The 25,463-nt window shown below is 46.5% G+C and overlaps 1 protein-coding gene across 1 annotated transcript in view; it reads right to left on the bottom strand.

Annotated features, from left to right (window-relative positions):
* Positions 1–217: 217 nt before the first annotated feature.
* Positions 218–25,463, bottom strand: part of LOC142271956 (uncharacterized) — a 53,409-nt gene continuing 28,163 nt past the window's right edge. Inside the window, exons 4-10 of the mRNA XM_075332493.1 lie at positions 22,447–22,617; positions 20,086–20,190; positions 19,256–19,324; positions 15,320–15,391; positions 14,847–14,960; positions 9,363–9,464; positions 218–1,947 (exon numbers count right to left, since the gene is read on the bottom strand). Coding sequence (XP_075188608.1) covers positions 1,829–1,947; positions 9,363–9,464; positions 14,847–14,960; positions 15,320–15,391; positions 19,256–19,324; positions 20,086–20,190; positions 22,447–22,617 — 752 coding nt within the window. The 3' untranslated portion in view covers positions 218–1,828. The remainder of the gene's footprint in view (positions 1,948–9,362; positions 9,465–14,846; positions 14,961–15,319; positions 15,392–19,255; positions 19,325–20,085; positions 20,191–22,446; positions 22,618–25,463) is intronic.

Genomic DNA, 25,463 nt, shown 5'->3' with positions numbered 1-25,463 from the left:
AGCCTGGATTACAGTGAAGAACACAAAGAACTTAGCATAACTTCATTTATTTCTTCATATGAAAATATCAAAATATCATACAAAACATATCATTTTTCTAAAAAAATACTGGGAATATCAAAAGAGTTACTCCATTATCAAAACACAGGAAAAGCTTTATCGAAACCAAATATACATTTTCTAGCTTAAAAAAATATATATTATTAAGTGTTATAGAAATATATTACTTACATTATATATATATATATATATATATACATACACACATATAATTTATTTAAATAAACTGAAACCTTGCAGTCCCCAAAAAGACACAAAAAAAATAAATATAAGGGTGAGTCAACAAATTTCTGCCCTCCGATTGTATTAAAACTTCTGTTAGCCGCATTGTTTTATCAGGTCTTTCAATACAAGATGGCCGTCTCAGTCAGATCAATTGTGGCTGTGGAACAAGAAACAATGGCTGCTGCCCCCCCTCCCCCCACCAGTGTGATGCACGATAAAAAGAAAAAATGTGTGGAGATTCGTTCAAAAACGTTGTGAAAAGTTTGGAGAGAGTGTTTAGTCATGGGTCAGTGTGTAAGAATGGATAGAGGATAAAGAAAGGTCATACACACGTCAGCCAAGAAGACGCCGGACGCCCGTCCATGACTGGGGACAACATCGATTGATTGTATGCGTGAACTGACAAGTCACAGTGGATTGTGTCCCTTGAAAGACGTCTTATGAGGATGAAGATTCACGTCTGACGACATCCGGGGCTCGCAGCTCAGACTAAACTCTTTTTAATGAGAGAATTCAAAGATTTGTTGACAAATGGACAACATGGATTGAAATGGAGGGAGAATATGTTGACAAATGATGCATTAGGTTTTTGTTTTTTGTTTTTTTTTACAAAAACAATTCTACAGCCAGAGTGCAAATAATTTTTGACTCACCCTTGGTCAAAAAGGACAGAGCTCGTTCTGTTTAGTCAACGGCTCAAAATACGAAAGTGAACAATTATTTTTCCAAATACAAAGTAAGTTTTACTTCAAATATTCTACAATAAAAAAAAAAAGTAACACTGAAATAAATTAAGAAAAAAACCTGCTACAAAAATAATAAAAAATAAAAAAATGAGACAACGGAAAAGTAAACACAAAGTAAAAAGTGCAGCTATTAATTGTAGCAGCTAAGACATGTGTTCAGTAACGTCTGCGATCCGACAGGGGCAGCATGGACCGTCAACGATCAGTAAAACACAGAAAACAAGGTACATTTTTACAGTTAAAGGTGGTGGCATCATCAGGAGATATATAGACAGTCAGATGATGGCTCCTGTGGTTAATAAATAGATGGAGACGTCGTTACCATCCAAGCAGTCACTACAGCAGTACCTCGGGGGTGGGGCACATTCACATAGTGCTCGATCTCCAAGAATTACCACCACCACATAAAATCTCCGAGCTTCAATCTGGTCATTTTAGAGTTTTCTATCCGACAACAATGAAGAATTTTCCCAGGAAGCATTGATGGTCTCCATAAGAAGAAGTAGTACACCACTAGACATCCAGCAAAGATCTGGTTTGGTGACCTCTTACGTTGAGGCTCGTTAACCGGTCAGACATTATATTACAGAGCAGCTGCCTCCAACCGATCACTTCTAATGGATGCCAGATTAAAGGGAAGTCTCAGTGCTCTCATTGGTTACGGATAATAGCCATAGTGTTAAATAGAAAAATAATTCATAAAGGGTCCACAGGATCCAGTAATGTCCACAGTGGGTCCGCGGTACTCCTGTACTCGCCAATTTGTGGCCACCAGCTGGATACTACCACGTTACGCTCTAGACGGGTGACTCGTTTTCAGAGTCATCAGGTGTTTTTTTCGGATTCTCTTCGATACCTTCATCTGGTGTTTTTTGAGGATCCTCTTTGGGAACTTTTTCAAATTTTATTTTGTAGCCTAAAAAACAAGATAAAGATTATAATATAGTAACACATCCAAGAAGAAATGGACACGTCCAATGACCGTAGCAGGGCTCTCACATAGGACAGAGATGGAAAGAGAATGATCTATAGAAGAAGATGTCTCCCGGGATATCACACATTAAAGAACCAGCCCAGAAAATGCTTCTCCATCCCTGAACCTCCACCCGTTACCCTGAGGAGTGTTTCGCATAAGCTTGATCCCTCAGGAAGCTTATGTGAAACGCAAATCAGGGTGACCATTAATCCCTACAGGTCCTTTGTTCTCTGCACTCTTGCAGCCAGACAACAGGTCCTTACTGTATTTTCTTGACTCCTGTGTGTATCCTTTACACTTTATCTGCAGTATTTGCTTTTTGAGCACACACATATAGACTGTTTTCATCTATATAAATTGCTTATTTATTCCTTATTATCTACCTCCTTGCCTTTTGCACAATCTGGGTTACTTGCAATAGCAAATTATATTTGGTTCGGCAACTTTTTATGCACTTTATCACTTGATATCTATGTATTCATTTTTGCACAATTAGTGTAATGTGCATTATAAATGATCAGACTTCTTTTCAGCAGGTCAGTTTGTGTAATCTGATTTGGGCTGTGTCTCACTAATATAGATATATGGTATCTCCCCACATTTATTTGCTTTTTTCTTCTTTTTCATATCACTTGTATTTCTGCATCTCTTGTACATTCTATATGTGGGCAGTTTTCCTGTGGAGAGACTCATTTCAGCGTCTATCCCCTTCTCTTTATTTATGTTTATATCATCATTTTTCATCTTCTAATAAAGATTAGGTTTCCTTATTTTTATATACATATACATATATATATATATATATATATATATATATATATATATGCACACACACAGTGCCTACAAGTAGTATTCAACCCCCTGCAGATTTAGCAGGTTTACACATTCGGAATTAACTTGGCATTGTGACATTTGGACTGTAGATCAGCCTGGAAGTGTGAAATGCAGCAAAAATGAATGTTATTTCTTTTTTAAATTGTGAAAAGTTTATTCAGAGGGTCATTTATTATTCAACCCCTCAAACCACCAGAATTCTGTTTGGTTCCCCTAAAGTATTAAGAAGTATTTCAGGCACAAAGAACAATGAGCTTCACATGTTTGGATTAATTATCTCTTTTTCCAGCCTTTTCTGACTAATTAAGACCCTCCCCAAACTTGTGAACAGCACTCATACTTGGTCAACATGGGAAAGACAAAGCAGCATTCCAAGGCCATCAGAGACAAGATCGTGGAGGATCACAAGGCTGGCAAGGGGTACAAAACCCTTTCCAAGGAGTTGGGTCTACCTGTCTCCACTGTTGGGAGCATCATCCGGAAGTGGAAGGCTTAAGGAACTACTGTTAGCCTTCCACAGCCTGGACAGCCTTTGAAAGTTTCCACCCGTGCCAAGGCCAGGCTTGTCCAAAGAGTCAAGGCTAGCCCAAGGACAACAAGGAAGGAGCTCCAGGAAGATCTCATGGCAGTGGGGACATTGGTTTCAGTCAATACCATAAGTAACGTACTCCACCGCAATGGTCTCCGTTCCAGACAATCCCGTAAGGTACCTTTACTTTCAAAGCGTCATGTCAAGGCTCATCTACAGTTTGCTCATGATCACTTGGAGGACTCTGAGACAGACTGGTTCAAGGTTCTCTGGTCTGATGAGACCAAGATCGAGATCTTTGGTGCCAACCACACACGTGACGTTTGGAGACTGGATGGCACTGCATACGACCCCAAGAATACCATCCCTACAGTCAAGCATGGTGGTGGCAGCATCATGCTGTGGGGCTGTTTCTCAGCCAAGGGGCCTGGCCATCTGGTCCGCATCCATGGGAAGATGGATAGCACGGCCTACCTGGAGATTTTGGCCAAGAACCTGCGCTCCTCCATCAAGGATCTTAAGATGGGTCGTCATTTCATCTTCCAACAAGACAACGACCCAAAGCACACAGCCAAGAAAACCAAGGCCTGGTTCAAGAGGGAAAAAATCAAGGTGTTGCAGTGGCCTAGTCAGTCTCCTGACCTTAACCCAATTGAAAACTTGTGGAAGGAGCTCAAGATTAAAGTCCACATGAGACACCCAAAGAACCTAGATAACTTGGAGAAGATCTGCATGGAGGAGTGGGCCAAGATAACTCCAGAGACCTGTGCCGGCCTGATCAGGTCTTATAAAAGACGATTATTAGCTGTAATTGCAAACAAGGGTTATTCCACAAAATATTAAACCTAGGGGTTGAATAATAATTGACCCACACTTTTATGTTGAAAATTTATTAAAATTTAATTGAGCAACATAACTTGTTGGTTTGTAAGATTTATGCATCTGTTAATAAATCCTGCTCTTGTTTGAAGTTTGCAGGCTCTAACTTATTTGCATCTTATCAAACCTGCTAAATCTGCAGGGGGTTGAAGACTACTTGTAAGCACTGTATGTATATATATATATATACAGTCATATGAAAAAGGTTTGTGCATCCCTATTAATGTTAACCTTTTTTCATTATAACAATTTGTGTTTTTGCTATTTCAGTTTCATATATCTAATAACTGATGGACTGAGTAATATTTCTGGATTGAAATGAGGTTTATTGTACTAACAGAAAATGTGCAATCCGCATTTAAACAAAATTTGACCGCTGCAAAAGTATGGGCACCTCTACATAAAAGTGACATTAATATTTTGTAGATCCTCCTTTTGCAGAAATCGCAGCCTCTAGTCGCTTCCTGTAGCTTTTAATGAGTTCCTGGATCCTGGATGAAGGTATATTTGACCATTCCTGTTTACAAAACAATTCCAGTTCAGTTAAGTTTGATGGTCGCCGAGCATGGACAGCACACTTCAAATCATCCCACAGATTTTCAATGATATTCAGATCTGGGGACTGGGATGGCCATTCCAGAACATTGTAATTGTTCCTCTGCATGAATGCCTGAGTAGATTTGGAGCGGTGTTTTGGATCATTGTCTTGCTGAAATATCCATCCCCTGTGTAACTTCAACTTCGTCACTGATTCTTGCACATTATTGTCAACAATCTGCTGATATTGAGTTGAATCCATGCGACCCTCAACTTTAACAAGATTCCCGATGCCGGCATTGGCCACACAGCCCCAAAGCATGATGGAACCTCCACCAAATTTTAATGTGGGTAGCAAGTGCTTTTCTTGGAATACCGTGTTTTTTTTGTCTGCATGCATAACGCCTTTGTGTATGACCAAACAACTCAATCTTTGTTTCATCAGTCCACAGAACCTTCTTCCAAAATGTAACTGGCTTGTCCAAATGTGCTTTTGCATACCTCAGGCGACTCTGTTTGTGGCGGGCTTGCAGAAACGACTTCTTTCACATCACTCTCCCATACAGCTTCTCCTTGTGCAATGGGCGCTGTATTGTTGACCAATGCACATTGACACCATCTGCAGCAAGATGATGCTGCAGGTCTTTGGAGGTGGTCTGTGGATTGTCCTTGACTGTTCTCACCATTCGTCTTCTCTGCCTTTCTGATATTTTTCTTGGCCTGCCACTTCTGGGCTTAACAAGAACTGTACCTGTGTTCTTCCATTTCCTTACTATGTTCCTCACAGGGGAAACTGACAGTTTAAATCTCTGAGACAACTTTTTGTACCTTCCCCTGAACAACTATGTTGAATAATCTTTGTTTTCAGATCTTTTGAGAGTTGTTTTGAGGAACCCATGATGCCACTCTTCATAGGAGATTCAAATAGGAGAACAACTTGCAAGTGGCCACCTTAAATACCTTTTCTCATGATTGGATACACCTGCCTATGAAGCTCAAAGCTCAATGAGGCTACAAAACCAATTTAGTGCTATAGTAAGTCAGTAAAAAGTAGTTAGGAAGGTTCAAATCAAGAAATTGATAAGGGTGCCCATACTTTTGCACCGGTCAAATTTTGTTTAAATGCGGATTGCACATTTTCTGTTAGTACAAAAAACCTCACTTCAATCCAGAAATATTACTCAGTCCATCAGTTATTAGATATATGAAACTGAAATAGCTACTGCAAAAACCCAAATTGTTATAAAGAAAAAAGGTTAACATTAATAGGGGTGCCCAAATTTTTTCATATGACTGTATTATATATATATATATATATATATATATATATATATATATATATATATCCATATCCGTATCCATTTATAAGTTTTTCTTGTTCCTAGGAGTGAGTGGGGAAGCAGGACTCACAGGCTTTCCGAAGAGTGAGTGGGGAAGCAGGACTCACAGGCTTTCCGAAGAGTGAGTGGGGAAGCAGGACTCACAGGCTTTCCTAAGAGTGAGTGGGGAAGCAGGACTCACAGGCTTTCCGAAGAGTTAGTAGGGAAGCAGGACTCACAGGCTTTCCTAAGAGTGAGTGGGGAAGCAGGACTCACAGGCTTTCCTAAGAGTGAGTGGGGAAGCAGGACTCACAGGCTTTCCGAAGAGTGAGTGGGGAAGCAGGACTGCCAAGCTTTCCTAAGAGTGAGTGGGGAAGCAGGACTGCCAAGCTTTCCTAAGAGTGAGTGGGGCAGCAGGACTCACAGGCTTTTCCTAAGAGTGAGTGGGGCAGCAGGACTCGCAAGATTTTCCTAAGAGTGAGTGGGGCAGCAGGACTCACAAGCTTTCCTAAGAGTGACTGGGGCACCATACTCACAGGCTTTCCTAAGAGTGAGTGGGGAAGCAGGACTCACAGGCTTTCCTAAGAGTGAGTGGGGCAGCAGGACTCACAGGCTGTTCCTAAGAGTGAGTCAGCCAGCAGGACTCACAGGCTTTCCTAAGAGTGAGGGGAGAAGCAGGACTCACAGGCTGTTCCGAAGAGTGAGTGGGGAAGAAGAACTCACAGGCTGTTCCGAAGAGTGAGTGGGGAAGGAGGACTCACAGGCTTTCCTAAGAGTGAGTGGGGAAGCAGGACTCATAGGCTTTCCTAAGATTGAGTGGGAAAGCCGTACTCACAGGCTTTCCTAAGAGTGAGTGGGGAAGCTGGACTCACAGGCTGTTCCTAAAAGTGAGTCAGGCAGCAGGACTCACAGGCTTTCCTAAGAGTGAGGGGAGTGTGGCGCCCTGGACAAGCCAGGACGTCACAGGAACTGCAACAACACACCCCACACCCCGGTTAGGCACATCAGCCGCACACACAAATCCTTGTTGCCTCCCTCCAGGGGCTGATGTCCACACCAGGTGGGGCGGAGCAAGCCGGTTGGCCCCGCCCATCAAGGAGTTCACAGTCCTGGAGGCGGGAAAAGGAGTCAGAGTAGTTTTGGAGAGGGAAGTGGTAGTTGAGCAGCAGACTGACCGTGTCCGGGTACGTGACCCGGGCACTTACAGCAAGGTTGGCAGACGGTGGTGGCCGTCTGCAGGAGAGGCCTATCGTCGCGGAACCGCAGGGCCGGGGTTGGGCGGTGGCCCACCGGTACCGAACTGGGGAGCGAAGAGAAGCCAGCACCAAACCGGCAGGGCTGCGGACCCCGACCAGGCTAGGAGTCGCCGTAAAATTGGTCAAATCCATTAGCGACGGAAACCCCCAGGGTTTCTTAGCGACAAAGACCCGATTGAAGGCAACCGTCCAAACCGTACAGGAAGATAAAGCTACCGCCAGAGCTAGAGCTTCCAGGGCCAGAGCCTGCGGGCAAACGGGGCTCCTCCAGCATCTATCAAAGTTGGGGAGCGGGTTACCGGTGGGAAGCCATCGGGACTGAAGACACACGAAATGTGCAGGGAAAGGCAGCCATCATCAACCGTCCGGGAGTCATCACTGCAGCCGGCTGCGGGACCCGTCCATCCAGCCGTTTGTTTTACCGGAGACTCTGTGTCCATTCCTGACTGAGTGAGTACCACCGTGCCGTCCGGCACCGCACTGCCCCCATGACCCTGCACCTCACCTGCCCTACATTCCTCCCTTCACCTCATCGGGCCCCGGGACCACCAACCCCTACCCATGGAGGGGAAAACAACCCAGCTGCTCCCCACCAACGCTCCCGGGATCCCCATCATCAGCAGCGGTGGTGCGCATAATCACCACGACCCGTGGGTGGCGTCACGAACTAAAAAACCCCAACCCAAACCAACCCCTTTCACTCACGGGCGAGGAGCGCCGCTCGAGTCCCCGGATCCGGCCCACCGTTCGAGCCACCGAGCAGCAGCAGCAGCGGCCGGACCCGAGCAGCGAGCGAGCAGGCGAGCAGCGCACCCCCCGCCCACGACAGGAGAAGCAGGACTCACAGGCTTTCTTAAGAGTGAGGGGACAAGCAGGACTCACAGGCTTTCCTAAGAGTGAGTGGGGAAGCTGGACTCACAGGTTTTCCTAAGAGTGAGGATAGAAGCAGGACTCACAGGCTTTCCTAAGAGTGAGGGGAGAAGCAGGACTCACAGGCTTTCCTAAGAGTGAGGGGAGAAGCAGGACTCACAGGCTTTCCTAAGAATGAGAGGAGAAGCAGGACTCACAGGCTTTCCTAAGAGTGAGGGGAGAAGCAGGACTCACAGGCTTTCCTAAGAGTGAGTGGGGAAGCTGGACTCACAGGCTTTCCTAAGAGTGAGTGGGGAAGCTGGACTCACAGTCTTTCCTAAGAGTGAGGGGAGAAGCAGGACTCACAGGCTTTCCTAAGAGTGAGTGGGGAAGCTGGATACACAGGTTTTCCTAAGGCTATGTGCCCACGCTACAGGATTTAGCGCGGATTTACCGCGGATTTTGCCGCGGATTTACCGCGGATTTGCCGAAAATCTGCAGCAGCAGCACTTCCAAGCCATTTAAATGGCATTTTGGAAATGCTGTGCCCATGCTGCGGATTTTTCCGCGGCGGATTTGCCGCGGATTTTGATGCGGAAAAATCTGCAGCATGTCAATTGTTTGGTGCAGATTTGGTGCGGATTTTTGGCTTTGAATGGGAAAAAAAAAAAAAATCCGCATCAAAATCCGCGGCAAATCCGCGGTAAATCCGCGGCAAATCCGCGGCAAATCCGCGGGTGCGGATTTGCCGCGAAAGTCGCGGATTTTCAGGCAAAAAAATCCGCAGGGACATTCTAGCGTGGGCACATAGCCTAAGAGTGAGGGGAGAAGACTCACAGGCTTTCCTAAGAGTGAGGGGAGAAGCAGGACTCACAGGTTTTCCTAAGAGTGAGGGGAGAAGCAGGACTCACAGGCTTTCCTAAGAGTGAGGGGAGAAGCAGGACTCACAGGCTTTCCTAAGAGTGAGGGGAGAAGCAGGACTCACAGGCTTTCCTAAGAGTGAGGGGAGAAGCAGGACTCACAGGCTTTCCTAAGAGTGAGGGGAGAAGCAGGACTCACAGGCTTTTCTAAGCCCTCTGTAGAGATGGCGCCTGTGTTCGCACAGACTTCTCCCACCATAGTGCAATACTAACACCCCAGCATTGTACTTACAGCAGCAGGTGAGACCCAAGACTCCAAATCTCAAGATGATTGAAACTACAAGTGAGAGGAACAAATAACCAATCCAGGAGGATTTCATTCCTGAGAAGCCACCTAAGAAAATAACATAAAGGATTTAGATATCGGGATTATCCGTCCATTTACAAACAGAACAAGAACCAATGAATATTACACAGGATGTGAGCGGTGGCCATGGAAGGTCCAAGAAGATCCAGAACCAGACCAGGAGAGTTTATAGATAAATACTCCACATGTGTAATGTGTGCATGTATACACTGTGTCCACCCATATCCTGTCCACCGCCATTAACTTAAGAACGGCGGCAGCTATAGGCATAGAAGTGGTGTCTAGGTATAGTAAAGTAGCCATGCGCTACGCAATGAAACCACCTATAGCGCCACCTGGTGGAAAACAACGGAGTTAGCATTTTTATCTCTAAAATGGAACGAGATAGAGAAAAAAGTGAATTACAAAGTTGTAGGGCATCATCAATTCAATACGAATCCACACCTTGCACAGAAATGCTATGATATGAAACCCATGACCCCCCCAAACATTGAATGCTGGTCACGCATATGGCACTCATTAGTGGCCCCCGTCAGCTGCAATGCACATCTAGACTCTGCACAGCATACTGTATCTTGCTGCAATGCACATCTGGCCTCTGCACAGCATACTGTATCTTGCTGCAATGCACATCTGGCCTCTGCACAGCATACTGTATCTTGCTGCAATGCACATCTGGACTCTGCACAGCATACTGTATCTTGCTGCAATGCACATCTGGCCTCTGCACAGCATACTGTATCTTGCTGCAATGCACATCTGGCCTCTGCACAGCATACTGTATCTTGCTGCAATGCACATCTGGACTCTGCACAGCATACTGTATCTTGCTGCTGTTGTGCAATATGGTAGGTGACACGTTTGCACAAGCATCTGTGATACGTGGTTGTAGGTCCTGCAATGTTGGGGGAGGGGTCGCATACACCTGCTGTTTGATGTGACCTCACAGAAAGAAGTCCAATGGGGTCAGGTCAGGTGAGCGGAGGCCACTCCACACAGCCACCATACCCAATGACTTGTAGGAGGTCTCCATGAGGCATCGCTTCACATCTGCAGCCTTGTGAGTTTTACACCTTCTAGTCATAGCATTTCTGTGCAAGGTGTGGATTCGTATTGAATTGATGACGTCCTACAACTTTGTAATTCACTTTTTTTCTCTATCTCGTTCCATTTTCGAGATAAAAATGCTAACTCCGTTGTTTTCCACCAGGTGGCGCTATAGGTGGTTTCATTGCATAGCGCATGGCTACTTTACTATACCTAGACACCACTTCTATGCCTATAGCTGCCGCCGCTCTCACGTTAATGGCAGTGGACAGGATATGAGTGGACATACTGTATACATAGATGCAGTATACAGGATATATATACTGTGTATAAAGGGCTGGCTCCAGGTTTTTGTGGGCTCCAGGTGAAAAAGTCTCAGTGGGCCCCATCCACACACAGACATGCACATGCACAGATACATACACATACAGGCATACATACATATACAGATTTAAATAGAAATTCAGAAAAACACATATAAATAGACATAAATCTAGACACAGTCATATACACTGACATACATAGATACACATCATACATGCACACACTATAGAGGCATTAATAATGGGACACCGGCAGCAACCTCCTCACATCCCCCACTTGTCTCCATCCAGCTCCTCCAGGGCATGTGACTGTGCTGTGCTGATTGGTGGCCATCACTAACAGACATGGCCGCAAATAGAGCACACTGACACTGCTGTATATACATCACAAGAGAAGCTGGGGACATACACATTACTGGGGGGCATACACATTACTGAGAAGGGGGGCATACAGCTCCGGGAGGGGGGATACAGCTCTAAGGGGTATACAACACTGGGGTGGAGGGGGACACACAGCTCTGAGAGGTATAAAGCACTGGTGTGGAAGGGACATAGACCTCTGGGGTAGTATACAGCACTGGGGTGGAGGGGACATACAGTTCTGGGGGGTCTAGTAGTATGCAGCCTCTATGTAGCAGCATTATGCAGCCCTATGTAGAAGCATTATGCAGCCCCCATGTACCAGTATTATGCAGCCCCCATGTAGCAGCATTATCCAGCCCCCATGTAGCAGCATTATGCAGCCCCCATGTAGCAGCATTATGCAGCCCCCATGTAGCAGCATTATGCAGCCCCCATGAGAAGCATTATGCAGCCCCAATGTACCAGTGTTATGCAGCCAACATGTAGCAGCATTATGCAGCCCCCATGTAGCAGCATTATGCAGCCCCCATGTAGCAGCATTATGCAGCCCCTATGAGAAGCATTATGCAGCCCCAATGTAGCAGTATTATGCAGCCCCATGTAGCAGCATTATGCAGCCCCCATGTAGCAGCATTATGCAGCCCCTATGAGAAGCATTATGCAGCCCCAATGTAGCAGTATTATGCAGCCAACATGTAGCAGCATTATGCAGCCCCCATGTAGCAGCATTATGCAGCCCCCATGTAGCAGCATTATGCAGCCCCCATGTAGCAGCATTATGCAGCCCCAATGTAGCAGTATTATGCAGCCAACATGTAGCAGCATTATGCAGCCCCCATGTAGCAGCATTATGCATCCCCCATGTAGCAGCATTATGCAGCCCCCATGTAGCAGCATTATCCAGCCCCCATGTAGCAGCATTATCCAGCCCCCATGTAGCAGCATTATCCAGCCCCCATGTAGCAGCATTATGCAGCCCCCATGTAGCAGCATTATGCAGCCCCCATGTAGCAGCATTATGCAGCCCCCATGAGAAGCATTATGCAGCCCCAATGTAGCAGTATTGTGCAGCCAACATGTAGCAGCATTATGCAGCCCCCATGTAGCAGCATTATGCAGCCCCTATGTAGCAGCATTATGCAGCCCCCATGTAGCAGCATTATCCAGCCCCCATGTAGCAGCATTATGCAGCCCCCATGTAGCAGCATTATGCAGCCCCCATGTAGCAGCATTATGCAGCCCCCATGTAGCAGCATTATGCAGCCCCCATGTAGCAGCATTATGCAGCCCCCATGTAGCAGCATTATGCAGCCCCCATGTAGCAGCATCATGTAGCAGCATTAAGCAGCTCCCATGTAGCAGCAATATACAGGTCTCATGTATCAATATTATGCAGCCCCCATGTCGCAGCATTATACAGCCCCATGTAGCAGTATTATGCAGTCAACACGTAGCAGTATTATGCAGTCAACATGTAGCAGTATTATGCAGCCCCATGTAGCAGCATTATGCAGCCCCATGTAGCAGCATTCAGTGACTGCCCTACTCCTCCGTCCTCAGTATTATGCAGCTCCATGTAGCAATATTATGCAGCCCCCATGTAGCAGTATTATACAGCCCCCATGTATCAATATTATGCAGCCCCCATGTCGCAGCATTATACAGCCCCATGTAGCAGCATTATGCAACCCCCATGTAGCAGTATTATGCAGTCAACATGTAGCAGTATTATGCAGCCAACATGTAGCAGCATTATGCAGCCCCCATGTCGTAGCATTATACAGCCCCATGTAGCAGCATTATGCAACCCCCATGGAGCAGTATTATGCAGCCAACATGTAGCAGCATTATGCAGCCCCCATGTAGCAGCATTATGCAGCCCCATGTAGCAGCATTATGCAGCCCCATGTAGCAGCATTCAGTGACTGCCCGTCTCCTCCGTCCTCAGTATTCAGTTACCGCCCATCTCCTCCGTTCTCAGCATTTAGTGACCGCCCGTCTTCTGCATCCTCAGTATTCAGTGAGCGCCCGTCTCCTCCATCCTCAGTATTCAGTGACCACCCATCTCCTTCTTCCTCGGCATTAAGTGGCCACCTATCTCCTCCGTCCTCAGTATTCAGTGACCGCCCGTCTCCTCCATCCTCAGTATTCAGTGAGCGCCCATCTCCTTCTTCCTCAGTATTCAGTGACCGCCCGTCTCCTCCGTCCTCAGTATTCGGTGACCGCCCATCTCCTTCTTTCTCAGTATTCAGTGACTGCCCATCTCCTTCTTCCTCGGCATTCAGTGACCGTCCGTCTCCTCCATCCTCAGTATTCAGTGACCGCCCGTCTCCTCCGTCCTCAGTATTCGGTGACCGCCCATCTCCTTCTTTCTCAGTGTTCAGTGACTACCCATCTCCTTCTTCCTCGGCATTCAGTGACCGCCCGTCTCCTCCGTCCTCAGTATTCGGTGATCGCCCATCTCCTTCTTTCTCAGCATTCAGTGACTGCCCGTCTCCTCCGCCCTCAGCATTCAGTGACTGCCCGTCTCCTCCGTTCTCAGTATTCGGTGACCGGCCATCTGGTGACCTTTATCCAGGTTTACTTCTTGTTAGCAAATTCCAGTCTGATTTCTTACGATTTGCTTCCAGCAGTGGTTTCGTCCTTGGTCGTCTTCCATGAACTTCACTTTGGCCAAGACATCGAGAGATGGTGTGATCTTACATTGATGGATCTTGGAGTCCCCTGTGATCTCTTTGGAAGTTATTCTGGCTCCTTGTTTCCATTTGTATTATCAGGCTCTTCAATTTGTCATCAATTTTCCTCTTGCAGCTACATCCACGCAGATCAGCTACAGCTCCATAGATCTTAAAGTGCAGCTGAAGTAACAGGAACATTGAACTGTTTGGTGATGCCTTATAACTTTTACCTTTAACATGCTTGTCTATAATTTTCTTTCTAATCTTCTGAGACAACTCTCTCCTGAGCTTGTTTTGCTCCATGTTCAGAGTGGTGCACACCATGATCACAAATAGCACAGTGACTACTTTTCACCCTATAAGGCTAAGTGCGTACATTGAGTATTTGGTTGCAGAAATTTCTGAATCATTTCTGCACCTCTTGGCAGGAAAAAAGCTGCGTTTTTGCGGTCAGTTTGATACGTTTTTTTGCATGTGTTTTTTTCCAATGCTTTTTTTTTGCATTTTGAGGTGGAAAAACGCTGAAAAAATTGAAACGCTGCAGATTTATTTCTGCACCAAATCTTCAAGGGTAAAAAAGCAATAAGTGCACAAAACTCTAGGATTCTCATTGACTTTGCTGGCATAACAATTTGCATTCAGTTTTGTGTTAAAACTGCACTCAAAAACGAATAAAAAAAAAAAGTGATAAAAATGCACTGTGTGCACACGGCCTGAATAGACAACTGTCTGTGATGCTAATTCCAGGACACACCGTAGTTTCACATGTCGCTATGCTCAAATTATTTTCAATCTTTTCTAGATCTCAACAGTTTTGACCAGTGGAGCATGACCAGACCTGCACGTGTTCAGGTGTGATGGACCCCCAAATACTGCACAGAGGAGACCCCCAGTCTCAATGCTTTATACACTATTGAGCCAGTTACAGTAACTCCACCCCGGCTGGTGCCAGATCTGACAACTACTATAGTGCATTGAGGTTGTCAGTGGACACTCACCAGTGCTATAGCATAAACCTCCAACAATGACCGCAAACAGGACCTGAATCACCAACATGAAGCCGCTCCACAGACACCCAATGATCCGCTGACATCTGGGACTTGGGTCGACATCTAAACAGGTGATAAAATGTAAAACATCTTTATAGGGTCGGGAAATATCTTTACAAAATATTCCAAGGGCCCGATTCGTGAAGCTGGTGTTTTCCTCCCCAGTCTTATTGATGGCAGAGCTGGAGTCAGATCAAATCTTACAAGTGTCGGGCCCCACTGTAGAAATGTTATTCTAGTCAGGGACTGGAGTACATTTCTGACTTATGTTTTAAAGAATTTGCTGTGCGGCCTTCACAACGCCCTGTCCCGCTCCACATCCTTCTATTATGGTGACAGTCGCTGTAAATGGCATAAAAAACAGAAGTCTGATGAAAACACCTTGATGAATCAGGCCCTAAATCATAAAACATAAAACTTACTGGAACACCTGCCGCAGAAAAGTCTGTTACTGAAGAAGGAGATTAGAGAATCTTTAAGCCAATCCGGATATTCTGTAAAATACAGAAAGGAAAAATGTCAGTGCATTTATTTTCCCATCATTAAAGTAGCAATCTGGCAGAAAGTTGATGTGTTGTCTAAAGGCCGCTTTACACGCAGCAATCTCGCTAGCGTGGGTACCCGCCCCCATCAGTTGTGCGTCATGGGCAAATCGCTGCCCGTGGCGCACAACATCCCACGGACCCGTCACACGTACTTACCTGCCTAGCAACGTCGCTGTGACGGACGAACCTCCTCCTTTCTAAGGGGGCGGTTCGTTCGGCGTCACAACAACGTCACTAAGCGGACGCCCAATCAAAATGGAGGGGCGGAGATGAGCGGGACGAACATCCCGCCCACCTCCTTCCTTCCTCATTGCGGGCGGAACGCAGGTAAGGTGAGGTTCCTCGTTCCAGCGGTGTCACACATAGCGATGTGTGCTGCCGCAGGAACGACGTACTACATCGTACCTTCAGTAGCAATGATAATTGAGAATAGGGGGGATGTCACACGCAACGACATCGCTAATGCGGCCGGATGTGCGTCACAAATTCCGTGACTCCAACGACATCGCATTAGCGTAAAGCAGCCTTTAGTCCAGGACCCAGGGCAAGACCCGGTACTAAAAACAGACCCGGTACTAAAGCCAGGCACAGATCTGGTGCAGGACCTGGCACTTGTTACAGGTTAGGACTGAAGCAAGAACCAAAGGCAGGACCAAAGGCAAGACTAAAGACAGGACCAAATGCAAGACTAAAGGCAAGACCAAAGGAAGGATCAAAGGCAGGACCCAAGGCAAGACCTGGTACTAAAGCCAGGCATAGACCTGGTGCAGGACCTGGCACCGGTTACAATGTAGAACCAAATGAATGATCAAAAGCAAGACCAAAGGAAGCACCAAAGGCAAGACCAAAGGCCAGACCAAAAGCAAGACCAAAGGAAGGATCACAGCAGGACCCAAGGCAAGACCCGGTACTAAAGTCAGGCATAGACCTGGTGCAGGACCTGGTACAGGTTAGAAGGTACGACCAAAGGAAGGACCAAAGGCAAGACCAAAGTCAGCACCAAAGGAAGGACCAAAAGCAAGAGCAAAGGCAGGAGTAAAGGCAAGACTAAAGGCAAGACCAAAGGAAGGATCAAAGGCAAGACTAACGTCAGTACCATAGACGGGATCAAAAGCAGGACCAAAGGCAAGACCAAAGGCAGAACCAAAAGAAGGACCAAAAGCAGAACCGTAGGCAAGACCAAAGGCAGGACCAAAAGCAAGACCAAAGACAAGATGAAAGGCATGATTAAATGCAGGACCAAAGGCAAGACCAAGGGCAAGACCAAAGGCAGGACCAAAGACAGGTCCAAAGGCAAGATCAAAAGCAAGACCAAAGCAGGAGCAAAGGCAAGAGCAAAAGCAGGACTAAAGGCAAGACCAAAGGCAGGACTAAAGGCAAGACCAAAGGAAGGATCAAAGGCAAGACTAATGGCAGGACCATAGAAGGGATCAAAGGCAGGACCAAAGGCAAGACCAAAGGCAGAACCAAAACAAAGATCAAATGCAGGACCGTAGGCAAGACCAATGGCAAGACCAAAGGCAGAACCAAAGGCAAGCCCAAAGGCAAGACCAAAGGCCGGATCAAAGGTAATACCACAGTCAGGACCAAGGGCAGACTAAAGGCAAGACCAAAGACAAGACCAAAGGTAAGACCAAAGGCAGGACCAAAGGCAGGACCAATGGCAAGACGAAAGCCATGACTAAATTCAGGACCAAAGACAAGACTAAAGGCAGGACCAAAGGCAGTCCAAAGGCAAGACCAAGGCAGGATCAAACGCAAGACCAAGGCAGGATCAAAGGCAAGACCAAAGGCAGGACCAATGGCGAGACCAAAGGCAGGACCAATTGCAAGACCAAAGGCAGGACCAATGGCAAGACCAAAGGCAGGACCAATAGCAAGACCAAAGGCAGGACCAATGGCAAGACCAAAGGCAGGACCAATGGCAAGACCAAAGGCAGGACCAATGGCGAAACCAAAGGCAGGACCAATGGCAAGACCAAAGGCAGGACCAATGGGAAGACCAAAGCAGGACAAAAGGCAGGACAAAAGGCAGAACAAAAGCAGAACAAAAGGCAGAACAAAAGGCAGGACAAAAGGCAGGACTCAATGAAGCCTCCAGGGCAAACTCTGTTGCAGGATCCATTGTGGGAACTTATGCAAAATCAAAAACCTAAAAGAGGCACAGAATGACATAGGGATTGACCAGAGTACTAGTGCCACACTCCGCTCATTAAGGCCTTGGGCACAGTATTAAGGGGGCTTTACACGCTGCAATATCGTTAATGAATTATCGTTGGGGTCACGGTGTTTGTGACGCACATCCGGCGTCATTAACGATATCGCAGTGTGTGACCAGGACGAGCGACCTTAAACGATCGCAAAAGCGGTCAAAATCATTTGCCGTAAAGAGGTCGCCCTGAAACAAAAAATCGTTTTCAGGATGTTTGCGATGTTGTTCCTCGTTCCTGCGGCAGCACACATCAATATGTGTGACACCACAGGAGCGACGAACATCTCCTTACCTGCCTCCACCGGCAATGAGGAAGGAAGGAGGAGGGCGGGATGTTACGTCCCGCTCATCTCCTCCCCTCCGCTTCTATTGGCCACCTGCCGTGTGACGTCGCTGTGACGCCGCACGAACCGCCCCCTTAGAAAGGAGGCAGATCACCGGCCAGAGCGATGTCGCAGAGCAGGTAAGTGTGTGTGACTGGGGTAAGCGAGGTTGGGCGCCTCGGACAGCGATTTGCCCGTGTCGCATAACCGACGGGGGCGGGTACAATTGCTTGCAGCGAGATCGCAGCGTGTAAAGCCCGCTTTAGTCTGCCTGAGTGATTTGGAGATCTGTACCAGTAATGTGGAGCGCTGTCAAGTTTATACTTTTTAGATGAGTAACAAAAAAATCTGCAACTCTCTACCATTTATTACCATTTTCCATTCCTCTGCTTGCTAACAGTGAATAGGTTCTCCTGCTTATATACAAAAGCTAAAAACCATATTGCGATGGTGTGACATTGTGGGTTGTGTATCATTTTGTGTAGGTTCATATTTTAGGAGCGTTGTTCCATTCATTCTGTGTATTCCTTGTCTTGTCTGAAGGTTAATTAACTAAGCTCAGTTACTATTTGCTTGTCTTTTGTTAAACCCCCACAGACATTTCCTGACTGTCCATTCTTTAATCCCTAGCTCTCCAAATATTGGGAATCACCCCCTGTAATGTCCCCATCTTGAAAGCCCCTACCTGTCTGCTTACCTAGGTATAGGCATTCTGGCTGAGAAGGACAAGAGAGCAGGAGTAAGATTTATCCTCTGTGGGAGAAGCTGTGGCTACAGGCAGCACCCCAGAGAGACCTTGAGAAACCCCAATTTCCCTGGAAAAGGAGTGCTGGAGGAGTGTGACTCACCCCTGGGACATTTATCCCTTTCTGGACGATTTTACCCTCTGTGTGGTGGATTAGTTTTTGGACCTTCTGATTTGCTTGGAATAAAGGATCTTTGGATTGTCACTCATCTCCCGCTCTGTTGATTGGTGATATTGTAGAAGGACCACGTATGCACATATCCTAAACTAAGTTTTACAGCTTTTGCTATAACGTATCATTGAAATGATCGAATCAGCAACCCCAATCTCTCCCTAATCCTGGAATCTGGGCAGATACTCATCACCACGCTATTACACTGTAACAAATCTTCAGCTGCCCAGCTGGTATTCTTTGCAGGAAATATCCATGATACATAACAATACCAGCGCTAATATGTGGCTGGGTAATAAGCATCAACCAGTCACAGATCTGAGGCTGTTCATATAAGAAGTTGTTAACATGGATCACTCACCGCGAGATCTTAATATGTCAATGAAGAGGATGATGGGGATCGGCAACAGGAACAAACTGTAAGAGGTTCCTAAGGAAAGAAAGAAGATTTCTTATGTTTTGGCAGATAACGGGCCCAATCTTCCTATATAAAGCGGGCTTTACACGCTACAATATATCTTACGATGTGTCAGCGGGGTCACGTCATAAGTGACGCACATCCGGCATCGTTAGTGATATTGTAGCGTGTGAAACCTACGTGCGACCAAGATTGAACGTTAAAACGTTGGTCGCATACACGTCATTCAACTTCTAAAAATTGAATGTCCGGTTGTTCAATGGTCCTGAGGCAGCACACATCGCTCCGTGTGACACCCCGCTTACCTGCGTCCTGCCGGCAATGCGGAAGGAAGGAGGTGGGCGGGATGTTTACGTCCCGCTCATCTCCGCCCCTCCGCTTCTATTGGCCAGCTGCCGTGTGATGTCGCTGTGACGCCAAAACGTCCCTCCCACTCCAGGAAGTGGATGTTCGCCGCTCAGATCGAGGTCATATGGAAGGGTAAGTGCGTGTGACGGGGGGTTACTCGTATGTGCGATACGGGCAACAAATTGCACGAGCCGCACAAACGATGGGGGCGTGTGCGATCGCAAATGCAATCGCACGATTAACTGCTGCGTGTAAAGCAGCCTTAAGATGTGCCCTGATTCCCCCAAACAATCTTTTCTTGTTACCAGTGAACGGTAGTATTCTTGTTCACATCATGGTCATCACAACTTGTCCTGTTCCCAGCGATGGCTAGTTACACACAGTGACTGATATCAGTGATATATAACACCGCCATATGTACTTACCGCTATACAAGGTACCGATGCTGCAGATCTCGGATAGGACCGTGATGATGTAATTGATCAGACCGGTGACTTTCACTTTCCCCTCTTCCAGCTTATAGCGGGATCCTGGTGATATAAAGACATATACTGTGTGAGAGAGGAAATCTGTGGCTATATAGTGCCCGATGATTACCAAGAGCAGCTGTACCTACAGGGACCGGATGGCGGTCTGTGACTGTGCACATTAGGCGTCATCTGCTGCATGGCCACTTCTGACACCAGAAGCTTGAAGTGTACACAAGTCCAGCCACAAACTGCCCTATCTTGTTACAACCACATAGTCACTGACTTTTCCACCACAGAGAAAAATAAAATTGTGTCGGGTTATTTTATTTATTTTCTTATTGTTTAAAGAAAGTTATAAATGGCAGCAGCTCTCACACCGCCTGCTGCTCCTGCTCTTCATCGGTCTACACTCCCAGCTGCAGAGGTGACGTCCTGACACAGGGACATGTGACTGCGGAAGCCAATCACTGGCTGAGACAGCTACTGCTGTGGCCAGTGATTGGCTGAACATTCATTTCCTGCTTGGCAAAAGAGGTCAGAAATTAGAGATCGGTTGAAGACATGTGTAGGGCTGAAATATGGTTGCAGCCAAGGTTTTTAATATTTTCTGATTCCGCCCCCCCCCCTTCCCGTCCAAAAAAAAAAAGTCAGGAAAGACACTGCATCTGTGAGTCAGGAGAGTCACTGTTCTATGAGGCAGAAGGAGGGTCACTGCATCTGTGAGGCAGGAGAGTCACTGTATCTGTGAAGTAGGAGAGTCACTGCATCTATGAGGCAGGAGAGTCACTGCATCTGTGAGTCAGGAGAGTCACTGCATCTGTGAGTCAGGAGAGTCACTGCATCTGTGAGGCAGGAGAGTCACTGTATCTGTGAAGCAGGAGAGTCACTGCATCTGTGAGGCAGGAGAGTCACTGCATCTGTGAGTCAGGAGAGTCACTGTATCTGTGAGTCAGGAGAGTCACTGTATCTGTGAGTCAGGAGAGTAACTGTATCTGTGAGGCAGGTGAGTCACTGCATCTATGAGGCAGGAGAGTCACTGCATCTGTGAGTCAGGAGAGTCACTGCATCTGTGAGGCAGGAGAGTCACTGCATCTGTGAGGCAGGAGAGTCACTGCATCTGTGAGTCAGGAGAGTCACTGCATCTGTGAGGCAGGAGAGTCACTGCATCTGTGAGTCAGGAGAGTCACTGCATCTGTGAGTCAGGAGAGTCACTGCATCTGTGAGGCAGGAGAGTCACTGCATCTGTGAGGCAGGAGAGTCACTGCATCTGTGAGGCAGGAGAGTCACTGCATCTGTGAGGCAGGAGGGTCACTGTATCTGTGCGGCAGGAGAGTCACTGTATCTGTGAGGCAGGAGGGTCACTGTATCTGTGAGGCAGGAGAGTCACTGAATCTATGAGTGAGGAGAGTCACTGCATCTGTCAGGCAGGAGAGTCACTGCATCTGTGAGGCAGGAGGGTCACTGTATCTGTGCGGCAGGAGGGTCACTGTATCTGTGAGGCAGGAGGGTCACTGTATCTGTGAGGCAGGAGAGTCACTGAATCTATGAGTGAGGAGAGTCACTGCATCTGTCAGGCAGGAGAGTCACTGCGTCTGTGAGGCCATGAAGGGACACATAGCTGAGAGTTACCGAAATTCAATCACACATTTTGGATAAAGTCCTTGGAGACCTCAGAGTGCCATACACGTCTGTTCAGAGGAATTGGAGGCTTTGGTGCACTTTAAATTTGCCGAAAATGGATTTCCTGCAATTTTCTGGGCAAGTTTGGCAAATCTGGTAAATATGAATATCAAAAATGTTATAATTTTAACCACTAAAATATCTGTTGTCTTCTATAACCAGCACCGCACGTATTTACAGGCCGTGTCTGGTACTGCGGCTCAGCTGATGTGACAGGTGTGGTGATGTTTCTAGAAGAAAGCCGCCATGGTTTCTAACGCTTCTTTTTTAACGTGCTGCACTATCTTTCATTGACGAAATATTTGACGCCATAACAGAAACCAGATGGATCCTATTACAGTCAATAGAGTTCATATCAGTCATAACAAAATGTGAACAGAGCCTAAAGGCTTAATTCTCGTAGTAATCCTAACCATCCAGCAGTCGCGATAATTGTGTAATGTGAATGGGGTCAGAGACAGAACAATGCGTGCAAAAATGAAAAAAATATCTGTCAACATTCGAAAATTGTGTAAAGTAAAGGATTGGACCACATCGTTCATGGTTTATACAATTATCTTCTCGTGTACACGGCCCCTTAGATTTTCACGGTTTTTGCACCCTCGTCCTATCGGTCTTGGTGTAATAATTACAAACCTTGTAATTTCAGGAGCAGGAATCCGAATGCGATATTCACCGGAGAGTCCAGCGATAAACAGAAGGAGACGAAGCTGAAGATGAGGATGCCATAACTAAGGACCTGCGTGCCATAACTAAGGACCTGCGTGCCATAACTAAGGACCTGCGTACCATTACGGGAGGTGTGATCTGAAATAAAGCAGAGGCGGAGATGAGAGGAAGGTGGGACGGACAATTCTCACAGTGACGCTCCTCCGTAGTGACCCCCAATATACAATATAGAAATCACAATAAGACCGACATGTACATTTCTTGCTTTTCTTTAACTATTACTCCATAATTGGCAGTTACATATGACTCGTTGTGGCTTCCACTCTGAAGCCTTCCTTAAACAGTACGTATCACACTGTGTCTGGCTCAAAACTCGGACTACTTCTGACACTGTTCACACAGCAGTCGGACACTCCACACGATGCTGCTTTTGAGTTGCACAGACAGGCACGGACGTCAACCAGTTGTGCTCTTGGTAATAATCAAGCTTGCAGGAGTTGATTTCTGCTAGCCTGTGGATTGCTGCTGGAGTCACATGTTGCAGGAGACCTATCACAGTTGCCTCCTCCCTGTTTAAGATGGTGGCGCCTGTTCTCCCATGCCAATAATAGCTTTATGCGATCCTGGTCTTTTTGCTTTCATATACAGTTGCTGGTGAGCTTCTGTGTCTGTTTGGTGTGTGGTGGAAATTCTCTTGTCTGATTATTTCCTCCTGGCCTTTAGTTTCCTCCCGATCACATATTGTCTGTACCTCGCTGGGAGTTTGGGTTTTGTTTCCCCCCCGTCTGTTTACTTGTGTGGGATTAATCACTCCTGTCCCGGCCCCTCTCCTGGGTGGGGGACAGGGACTGCTAGACCAGGGTTGTTCAGAAGCAAGCGTCCAAATATTGGACAACCCCTGATTTATGAAATGTTATCTCCACATATCTCCCAGTCTATCAGAAGCATCGGTCATTGGATTGATTTCATTTTTTTCTAAAAGGAATAAACAATTTTTGTCATAATTAGTGATGAGTGAGAACAATGCTCGGTACTCGAATCCAACAGGTTGGACGCTCAACAGGCTCAAGTTGAGTCACAAGTATAATTGAAGTCAATAGGAAACTCAAGCAATTTCCAGCAGATCTTCCCAGGAAATCTGAGGAGGCAAGAAAATCGCTGAAATTGATGGAAACAGCAAAGGGAAGACGCCTGGACACGTCTGACTCCCAGATCGCAGCTGGGAACAATGTTGTCAGAATATCATTCCACTTTTATGTACTGACAATAAAACATACAAAACCGGAGAAATAATGGATTTCACAGGACAAATGTTAGAAAACATTGTTTCCTGTATAAAGACGTGTATATAAGACAAATTAAAAAAGTGAAAAATTAATGCCTGCTCTACTCCTTAGGCTATGTGCACTGAGGCAAAATCCAGCGTTGGGCAGCGATGGTGGCAGAGAGGTGAGTGAGATCATCCTGTGACGCTGCGCAATCATTAGCATGTTAGCATACAATTATAGATCTTTAGAAATACATTTTCTATAGATCTCTTTATCTATGCTAGTGTATACAGGGACGGTTAGGCAGGGATTAGCAATATGCACCCAGAACTGCTCGTGGTTCTCACTGTATATTGCACCTGACAAGTTCCCTTTAATAGCCAAGCCATTTCTCGCCATATTTCACGCTATTTATTCAAAGAAGGATTTGCAATACTCCCTGCAAGACACCTAGTGGAGGGCCTCAGAATAAATTTCTTAACTATTTTAAAACAGTGGGACTCCTACAGTGGTAAAGTTTATGCACTAAGTTCAAGGCCTAGCAAAAATTTAAAAGCACAGGTGGTGTTATAGCATATTGGGAGAAATAGTAGTGGCTAGGGACCATGTACTGAGGGATGGCCGCCGCCCTAAGGTTGCAAAAGTAGTGTCCACAAGTCAAAACAGCAACATTTTTAGGGAAAGCAGTCTGGAAATGCGGCTGTTCAGTGTTTGGACCTGTGGGTCAATACTTGCTTTCCAAGGCCTGGGGTAGAAACAACTGGGACAAGGAAGTGGGCATATTTTCTGATGGTGTCTGCAAATGTGTGAGTATCAGGGTGGGAGAAATCCGCGCATTCGTCCTGGACAGGGAATTAACCAGCAGGTAGTACATGGGAGGAGGCCATGGTGTCACCCACAGAGAATGATTGTGGACTCGGCATTCAGCCCACCTAGTCAGGTGTTTGGATAACATGTGCCTGAGCATGCTGGTGAGGGTCAGGCTGGTAGTGGTCTGGCAGCTACTAAATTTCATACAGCACAAGTTGCCAATGACCATTCTTTTGTCTTCTGCATTTTCTTGAAAAATGCGCCAGACTGGGGAACACTAAACCCTTGGAGAGGAACTTGCCACGTATGGATACTATGGGAACAGTTTCTCTGCTCGTTCTGCATACCTTCTCGCCATATTGGTCAGTGATTTCATTGTCCACCACCTCATCTTCCACTTCTGTACCCTGTTTCTTCTCCTGACTTAACAACATGACTTCTTGACAACTGTATCTTATCATCATCCACCTCTGGAGACAGTAATTGTTCCTCCCCACCATTGTCTTCTAATTGTGGCTGCTCAAATATTTAGGTATCACTGCACACAATCTCCTCATATCCCTCTTGAACTGTGAAGGGCGAGATGCCAGAATCAATACATGTAAATCTAAAGAGCTCCTCATAGTGGCTGAATGTGGGGATCATTTGTCTCCTGGGACTAGCCATGGTGGCAGGATGGAGGATCAGGGTGAGGTTATGTGGTCATGACTGTTCAGACTAGACTATGTGGAAGACAGGGTGGTGCTGGGAAACAGACTATGAACATTATCTGCCATCCAACCCACAAGCTCTTTGCACTGCTCTGGCTTCAACACTGGTGACCCGCGCCCCCCAGCAAAGTGAGGCAGGAAGCTAGGTCTAGATGATAAGTGCCTTTGCAGTGCTCATGCAGTAGGCACAGTTTGT

Source organism: Anomaloglossus baeobatrachus, chromosome 1, assembly GCF_048569485.1.
Source record: "Anomaloglossus baeobatrachus isolate aAnoBae1 chromosome 1, aAnoBae1.hap1, whole genome shotgun sequence".
NCBI lineage: Eukaryota > Metazoa > Chordata > Amphibia > Anura > Aromobatidae > Anomaloglossus > Anomaloglossus baeobatrachus.
This window is presented reverse-complemented; position numbering and strand designations above follow the sequence as displayed.